The sequence below is a fragment of the Lampetra planeri genome, chromosome 28 (genome assembly GCF_965212315.1).
Source record: "Lampetra planeri chromosome 28, kcLamPlan1.2.h2, whole genome shotgun sequence".
In the NCBI taxonomy this organism is placed as follows: Eukaryota; Metazoa; Chordata; class Hyperoartia; order Petromyzontiformes; family Petromyzontidae; genus Lampetra; species Lampetra planeri.
Window position 1 is genome coordinate 12251526 of NC_136134.1, and position 9037 is coordinate 12260562.

General features: G+C 46.1%; 1 protein-coding gene across 1 annotated transcript; it reads right to left on the reverse strand.

Annotated features, from left to right (window-relative positions):
- Positions 1-1479: 1479 nt before the first annotated feature.
- On the reverse strand, positions 1480-7936 carry LOC144728483 (retinol-binding protein 1-like). Its single transcript, XM_078607977.1, has 4 exons — positions 7482-7936; positions 3944-4122; positions 3367-3468; positions 1480-3064 (listed from the first exon to the last, which is right to left on the reverse strand). The coding sequence occupies exons 1-4, from the start codon at positions 7552-7554 to the stop codon at positions 3011-3013; spliced, it is 408 nt and encodes a 135-aa protein (XP_078464103.1). The 5' UTR covers positions 7555-7936; the 3' UTR covers positions 1480-3010.
- Positions 7937-9037: the final 1101 nt, after the last annotated feature.

Consider the following 9037-nt stretch of genomic DNA (forward strand, 5'->3'; position numbering starts at 1 on the left):
CCGACACAGCCAACTAGTAAGGGTTGTCACGTAAACAGAACGTGCCAATTCGTCACTAGTACAGCACACCGGTGTGTTGGAGAGCCAAGCCACAACATTTACAAACCGAGTACGACGTTTCGCCAGTAATTACAACCAGCTTCCTCAACTAGCTTCATTAGGCGACAGCCAAATGTGGCTGTCGCCTGATCCCACTCTTCCATAATTGGCTGTCGTCTGATGAAGCTAGTTGATGAAGCTAGTTATAATTACTGGCGAAACATCGTACTCAGATTGTAAATGTTGTGGCTTGGCTCTCCAACACACCGGTGTGCTGTACTAGTGACGAATTAGCATGTTGTTTACGTGACAACCCTTACGAGTTGGCCGTGTCGGGTGGTGGCAAGTTTTAACGATACATTTATATATTTACACGATCTAACCCCCCAAAAAACCTCTTATGGATGAACCGAGGACCTTCTTTCTGCAAGGCACGAGTGTTAGCGCTGCACCACCCTGCCGTTCAAAATGTTGACGATCCTTGAATACTCTTTAACTTGTTGCGTTTCAAGAGCCTTAGTGAGCTTGGTAATTCTCAAACCAAACTATAGCACCCTAACACTCTATGTACTATTCCCAGAGAGACTAAGAATCCCACTCTTCCATAATTCCCGTCGACCGCCGCCCCCCCCCCCCCCCCCGTGGTAGAAAATGTCGCCACTCGTTAGAAGTGCAGGGGATGTTCCCTTCCCTTCCCACATCGCCGACACCAACGGTGCCAGTTTATTGTTGACGATCTGCTTATTGTTTAATCCGGTTTGTTGTCCAATTCACCCACCGAGTTTGCGTGCAGCACAGCGTCACCCTCTCTCGACAGACCTCACTCGGGGTTTGCATGCTTATAGCGGCGGCACAGCTCAGCGGTAGCACATTGGCCACTTGTTTCAGCGGCTCGTGGTTCGAGTCCAGTAGGTCGCCATAGTTAATACTGCAGGTGTAGTAAACGTAAAAGATGCGTCATGTGCTTCACTATGGATGTTAAAGATCTCATTGCGCCATTGCGTGTCAGCATCATGGTAAAAATTTGCCAAATAAAAAAAAGACTTCCAGATTATTCAATCGCTTTTACTCAAAGCAACGTCGCTCCTCCTTATACGTATGTAATTTGTACTTATATACTTTGTTTTTGCATTAAAATGTAGTCACTTGCTTAGCTTTCCTATACTTTGCACTTCAATCTGTTTTTGTATTGTTTGTTGTTGTAACTTTCTCACCCGCCCCTACTGGATATTTGTGAAAAAGAGCTTCATAGCTCATCAGATCCTTCCAGTATAAATACAGATTCTCATTCTATGTGAAACATAGTGCCTTCTTTCGTGATAGCCTTGCATTATGAGGTGTGGTGGATGTCACATGTACTCAATTATTATTATGACCGTAAAGAAACGTGTTCTTGTTAACAAAGTCCAGGACACACACATTCAAACTCTCCATTATAAACACGTTCTCCTTCATGTTTTAATTACACTGTGCTTAGCTCATGCAGCAGGAGCAGCAAAAGTGTTTTACTACACACAACAACAACAAAGATCGTGATGTTAAGCTGCACTAAGAATTACAACACTGTAGACGATTATGATGGGGCAAGTATTGTTAGCAAGCACCAATTAAACAAGGTCTAGCTTCAAAGTACTGGAACTCGTTGCATCAAACACCTTATGACAAAATGTTCCATAGTTTGTGCGTTTAACTTGGTATACTAAAGAAATACACGTTGCAATTCATTATTTAAGAACTATATCCTCAACTCCTGGACAAAATGTGTTTATTTTAGATTGTTGCTTCACAAGATCATGAGGTGGCGGAGGCTTGGGAAGGCCTTCATCCAGCAGGGGGTTGTTCACAGTTGTTTACCGCGTTGCGTCAGGAACCCGAGTTCAATTCCCAGTCACGGCTAACATCAACGGTGATTATCTGTAATGGTACTGAGCCTCCTCTAGGTGTAAACATCAACACCGTGGAGACAACGGTGGTCAGTCTCGGTACTGGCCACCCACCCGCTCGTGTGTCGTGCCGGCATTCACAGGTGCCCGCTAACAGCACTGGCCACAACAGTCTGTTAAGGTTACATGGATGATTTTTGTCTTTGTGTCTATGCCTGTGTGTGAGCCTGGGTGAGCTGAGCTTACTCATGCATCGTTTCCGTAATTAGTGGGAGCTTCTGGCCCAAGGACACCGTAGATGTGGCCCAGAAACACCACGTGTTCTCACTTTCCATCACCTATAAGCCATACGTTTTAAAATCGTAATGTGGCCGGGAAGTTTAACTAATATGTTTACATCACGCAGAACAGCTCTCACTTCCACATTGCCACCGCGAGGCCAACACTGGTTCCAGGGTCGGTCTGAATACAATCATTATAATGATTACTAATTAAATTTCGATTTAAAGCTTTCGTGACTGCAGGGATTCATCTTCTTGGTTCTTTCGGTAAAGTCACGTAGAAGGGAAGTAATAAAATAATAAAAATAAAACATAATAAAACAATTCTCAGAATTGTTTTATTATGTTTTATTTTTATTATTTTATTACTTCCCTTCTACGTGACTTTACCGAAAGAACCAAGAAGATTACTAATTACCTAAGATAACTGAGGACTCATTTCAGGAGGGTCCTGTTACATTGGGATGTTTGGCCAACACAAATGACATTTTATGGGGCTTTTTACCTGTGGGAGAAAACTGAAGAATCCGAATGAAACCCATGCACAACAGAGAGGGAACACATACACAATCCACACAGCAAGGTTCCCGAGTCAGGAATTGAACCCAGGATCTTCTTGCTGTGAGGCACAAGTGTTACCACTGTGTTACGCTGCCACCCAAATTAAGTGTTGCACATGCGGAGAGCCTGGGGCCACAGGAGCCTGGTTGGGTTGCCGTACAAATCTGGATTCCTAGCCCCGGTCAGGTGTGGGAATTGGGCCAGCACAGTTCCCAATGGCCTTGGAAACGAAGCATCGCTGTTGCTTTACTTGGTCTTTTTGAAGATCTGCTTGCACTTCACTCCCTCCACGCGGATCTCCTGTGTCCCCGGGATAAGACAACGAACAGCGTGAGACAATAGCCAAAAAGAGACAAGAGAGAACATACAGCATAAGACAACAGCCAAGAGTAGCACTTTGCAACCCACGTTATAAAAGTCACCCATAGCTACCGGTGATCTCAGTCAGTTAACCCATAGCACCTCGGTCTGTCCCGTGACCTCCTGGCAGCAGCGAGTCTTTCAGACGATGGCTTCGAAGTGCAACTTAGCCTGGCTCAAGCGCTGTGGTGACGTCGCCGCCACTCAGTGGTGAGTGTCAGCGGTTGTTACTGTGTCACTACCAGGTGGAGGTGGTCTCCCTCGATCCAGTGGGTCCAGCCACGGTTCTGCTTCTCCCCGCGCTGCACGCACACCAAGCGGTCGCCCTCCCACGACACGGTCGTCTGTCACCGCACACATGACCGAGAGACAACAGCAAAACAAGGAGGTTGTGAATCTGTCTGCGCAGGCCTGGAATTGTCATCCCCTCACTTGCATGGGCTTTCTCTGGTTTCTTCTTAAGATTTGGGCAAACAACCCAAGGTAGCAGGATCCTCCTGAACATTTTTGAGAATCAGTGAGACTTTCTTTTATTATTATTAATTTCGCTTGTATACCCATGAAAGCTTCACTGAGTCTCTGGGCTTTTTTCAGGATTCTGCTAAGTTTTCATAGTGATGATTACTATGCAATTTAATCATTTGTGAGTAATGTCTCAAATCTGGAAAATTTGGACCATGACAATGGCGCACAATGGCCTAATCTTCTTCGAATGTCACAGGCTCTTAAACCTGCTCATGGCACATAATATGTAATGAGTAATACTATGGGTGTATTAACCATAAGCACATAGAGATACGGAGGTGCGTTGGAAATTACCATGCACTTGCGGTCATCCAGGCCACGCAGGTCCTCCTCAAACTCCTGGCCGATGGTGAAGTCCATAATGTAGTTGCGGAAGGTGCTGATGGTGCGGATGACCATGCGATCGCCCGTTTGCGTGATTTCCTTATCAATTTTCAACAGATTTGCAATCTTGCGTATGGCCACGTTGATGTCTGTGGGAATGGGAGGGAGTGCAGTATGGTGGCATGAGAGAGTTCAGGAACATTGTTTTGTAATTTTCCCAATTTAATTCCAAACATGCAACAATTCCATTCAGAACTCTTACAGAGCAGTGCACCACCCTGAGTGTTTGAGAACAAACTATACATACCTTCTCCAAAAAATCCTCTCAAAACGTCAGTGATTTTCTGATCAAATGAGCATTGAGGTAGTGCTCAACTCCTCTTTACAGCCCTGAGCAAGTGGTGGAAATTCCACTTTCATGTGCCAGGGGCTGGGCTGTATGTATGTTGAACTTATTTGTCACCGTACATAGCCCACCGTGCTAATCGACGGTGGCCTGAACCACAGGACGACCACTGTTGACTTCACCATAATGTGGTACAGTACTAATTTGATCAAACCCGGACGGATGATGGGCCAAGTCAACCCCCAACCAGGACTCTCACAACCTTCCAATTGCGTGCTGCTCGCTCCACTGCTGAGCCTCTTGGCTCAACAATCAACATTTGCTTTGGGGATCATGGGCCGCAGCAATAGTTGCATTCATGAGCATGATGTCAGGGTACAGTATGGGGAAAAATAGAGTGAACAGGGGTGGAGGTAGAGGTAGAGGTGGGGTTAGGGGCAGATTGGTGAATGTTATTCCCACATTGCGAGGCCAATGCGTCCACAATGCATCTACCAGTGCTGCCAACTTAATTTCGGTAGTTTTAGTGACTTTTTAGTTTTTATCAAAAGTGTCCAAGCCACCAGTGACAATTCTAGTGACGTTTAATGTGGACAACAGTGATTCATTGAAATAGAATATAGCGAATTCTAGTCAACGTCATAATAATTCAGTACAGGGGACCACGTGAGTCGCTGTGCAGGTGGCGGAGATGGGAGTCACGTTGACCCCGAGTTACAATATTTAGATTTAACTGTAAGTAACCCTTAGTTATAACGCGATGTGGATATCTAGGCATATGCCTCAGCTTGGAACTGACTGCCCACACATGCACTCCTGCACACGCCCTCACAATGCAGAAGCACTCTCTGAGCACCATTCCAGGAAACATGCAACTTTGGGCAAACGTTGTCACGTGGTTGAATCCGCTGAACGAACGTTGCACCACGTTCCATGTTTCTCGGGTTTTCAGTAAAAGATTATTCCCTTATCATCCTTATATCCCCCTATACATTCACTACCATATAACAATGTACCATAATAGCAATTTCGAATCCATTCTCAACCCCATGCTAGATCTAATGCTCCAACCCATAACAACTTGATATTGATGTTTGCCATTAGTTGTTCATTGTGTGGTATTGCTTCCCATTGGCTACATTAGGCTCATACATGCATAATTCCTCCATATTTCATGGACTCATTCTGTCGCGTCACAGTGCCAGTGGAGCGAAATGAGCTCAATAATTGGGAGCAGAGAGTAGGGGGTGAAATCTTTCCCGGCGAAGTGGCCAGCGCACACAATGTGGCCACTGTGTGCTGTATTGAGAGCGGCCCCCCTGTCCCAATCAATGGTCACCAAAGAAAGACGCCCTGTGTGTGCAGCTTAGAAGAATTACTGATGTGGGCTCCACACACACATGGCACAGAGAATGATGTCTGCCTAGGGAGATAAAGTCTCGGAAATGCATCGAAGGGGGTGGGTGGATGGGTGGGAGGATGAGTAGGTGTATAGGTGGTGGACGAGCCTGTGAATAGGTGGATGCTGTGGGTGAATGAGCGGTGGATAGGTGAGTGAATGAGTGGATAAGTGGCGTTACAGTGTGTCAATGCAATAGCTATTATTGATGTTGAAGCTCACAGATAAATGCTTTGAATGGCACAGGTACCCATTGATGTCTTTCAATGTTGTATGTAATGGTTTAACTTTAACCCTTCATCTACTAGAGGCCGCAAAATCACAATAAATCAAATCACCATCCTGAATCGTAAATATTAATTGACTCGTGCAGGCAACACTTCTTTTGGGTGGCAACAGAGAGAATGGTGCCAAACACTTTCCTAATTTTCTAATCCGCGTCCTAGAGTGTCCCATCCGTGCCACCCCCCCCACGCCTCCCTTCAGATAAAATCAAGTGGCCCTCATGACAGAGCCTTCGCCCCCAACGCGGCTTTGTGCTCAAGGAATAAGAAGATTTAATAAATCACGAGTCCTGCATTGAGCAGGGTTTAAGAGGATTTCAGCAGTGTTGCCATTCTTATTGTTTTCCTCTAATTCCCTCCTACTGCCGGGCATTACGCAGACACAAATATCCATGTTTGCCTGCTAGCATGAGAGCTGACACAGTTAGTCAGCACCTATTAGGGCCAGCAGTTGTTTGAGATCAGCACGGATCGTCAAGGAATTGGCGTTTATTCAGGTGGCAACAATTTATTTGTACCGAGATCTGGTACTGGCATTGTGTTAAACTAAATTACACTAAACTACACATCGACATAGGCTGACTGAGAAATGTGTTCGGGCTTGGTATATTGTGGAAAAGGTGGCGGGCCTGAGAACAGCACAGTGATGAGTGTTTTTTGTGGCCAGCACCACACGCCTGGCTGGGTTTGTGTCCGTGTGTGATTATATTCCTGGTCACTACTGCCTGGTGTTTATACAGAACTCAACTTAAATAAAAAGTTTTTTTTTACGAATAATGTAATTTGCCCACTTATATAAATTAGGTAACTTTGCAATCAACACTTCAATAATATCGGTTTAGAGAACATGACATATGTATGGGAATGTGTTGAGACGCGCAAATTATGAATTCACTTCACCAACCTCAACGTGGATGAAAAATAAATGTTGTCTGAGTACGTCCGATACCCTGATATTTTATAAGCATTTAATGTTGTTTTTCACGAGGTGATAACTGAAGAGAAAAGGAGTCTCATTGCAAGAGTGACCTAGGTCACCAAAATTACAAAAATAAGAACATGAAAATAAATGATACTATAATATACTGAATTATATCAAGTTTGTCTGGCTTGAGGGAGGGAGGGCCAAACCGTCACGTCAAAATGGCTTGCGGGCCGCCAATTACAATACAACAAATATAAATCAGGGCAAAAATATCCGTGTTACAAACTAAAATCGAAAAAGTGCGCAAATATTAATTCATATAAATACATTTTCTGCGTTGAAAGTCGGCTCGTACAAATAACTTTAGTAAAATGTTCATTTAAAATTGAGTTACATAAACACCACGATGCATTGCTGGTGATCATTGCATTCTCTTTGATCATTGAACGCTCCCCCACAGAAGCGAGGACAATGCGAACAGCACTGCAGCGGAGACGCACGCGGTGCTCGCGGACCATTGAGAAGGAGCCACGGCGAGACGGACAGCGACTCACCCAGCGCCTTCATGTAGTCCTCAAAGCTCTCGTTGCTCACCATGGCCCAGTAGCCGTTGTAGTCGGCAGGCATGTTTAATCTGTGGTATGTCGTGAGCGGGCTTGGTGGCTCGTTGCTTCTTGAATCTGTGTGGCTGACTGCCTGGCTTGCTTTGTCACCGGGAGGTTTTCTTTGTGGTTGGCTTCGTGGCTCGCTGGTTCGCTGATCGCCGTCTGGCTGGCTCTGTGACTGGATTTATGACCGGCTTCCTTGCTGGCTGGTTGGCTGCTTTGCTGATATCTTTGTGACTGGCTGGCTGACTTTGTGTGGCTTTGCGAATTACTTTCGTGTGACCTTGTGCGTGAACGTAAAAGTTCTGCCGATAGGACAGGAAGAAGATGGGAACCGTGCAAACTGCAACAGCTGCGCGTGAAACTTCGACTCTGTGCTGCGCACCGCCTTCAGCCACTCACGGGGAGGGGCGAAGGGCGGAGGGGGAACGTAATGGGGTGGTATGGAGGGAGGAGAAAGGGAGGAGATGTTAGCGGTTTAAGTGGGATGCAGCGTGAAGGACGTGGGTGAGATGGGTGATGGAAAGATGTCTGGGAGATGGCGGGATGTGAGGGAGATGGGAGGATGGGGGGGGGGGAGATGGGAGGATGGGGGGGAGATGGGAGGATGGGGGGGAGATGCGAGGATGGGGGGCGATGGAAAGATGGGGGGGGTGGGCGATGTGAGGATGTGGGGGGGATGTGGGGGAGATGGGCGATGGGAAGAGTGGGGGAGATGGATGATGGGAGGATGTGGGGGAGATGGGTGTGAACCCCCATCCCTGCCTCACTGTGACCTTGTGGCTCGGGTGAATATGATACGAGGGCTGTGAATTAATGCATTCGTCTTGGCCGTGCTGCCTACTATTTCTTACACAGCAAAACAAAACGGCTATAAATATTTGAAACGGTCTCAAAGTAAATCCTCCGGTTGCTCGGTGAAGCCATCACCGCCACGCCGCGTATCGCTGGTATCATATTTGTCATGAGTTCATGCGCAGGCGAAGTGTGCAAAGAAGCATGGAGAGACGAGCGCATGAGATCACTGAGGGACAGAAAGAACACACACACAGTTACAGAGATCGCATTTTAATATTAGCGTTGTTTACCCAGGAAATACAATTTCAGCATTGAAATATTTGGCCAATACCAGATAGATTGTTTTTCAGTTTTGGGGAAAAAACGGAGAACCCGGAGAAAACCCATACAGAATATACAAACTCCACACAAAAGCACCGCAGTCAGACATCGAACCCACTCTTCTTAATAATTACGGTGCGAAATAAGTTCAAGATACATGAGGCACAAGCGTTACCAGAGCCACCCTGTCACCCTATAAAAGTAAATGAACTTGGGCAGAACACATCGCTCAAAGGGATGATGGCCGGTAATGGAGATCAGTGAGCCAAAGGATAAAGCGTCTCCGATAGGATGTCTAAAGCGTCTCCGATAGGATGTCTACCACGGAGATGAAGCAATTAAATTGGTTTCTGTGCAGGAGCATGAGAGATGACGACTGCTTGAGG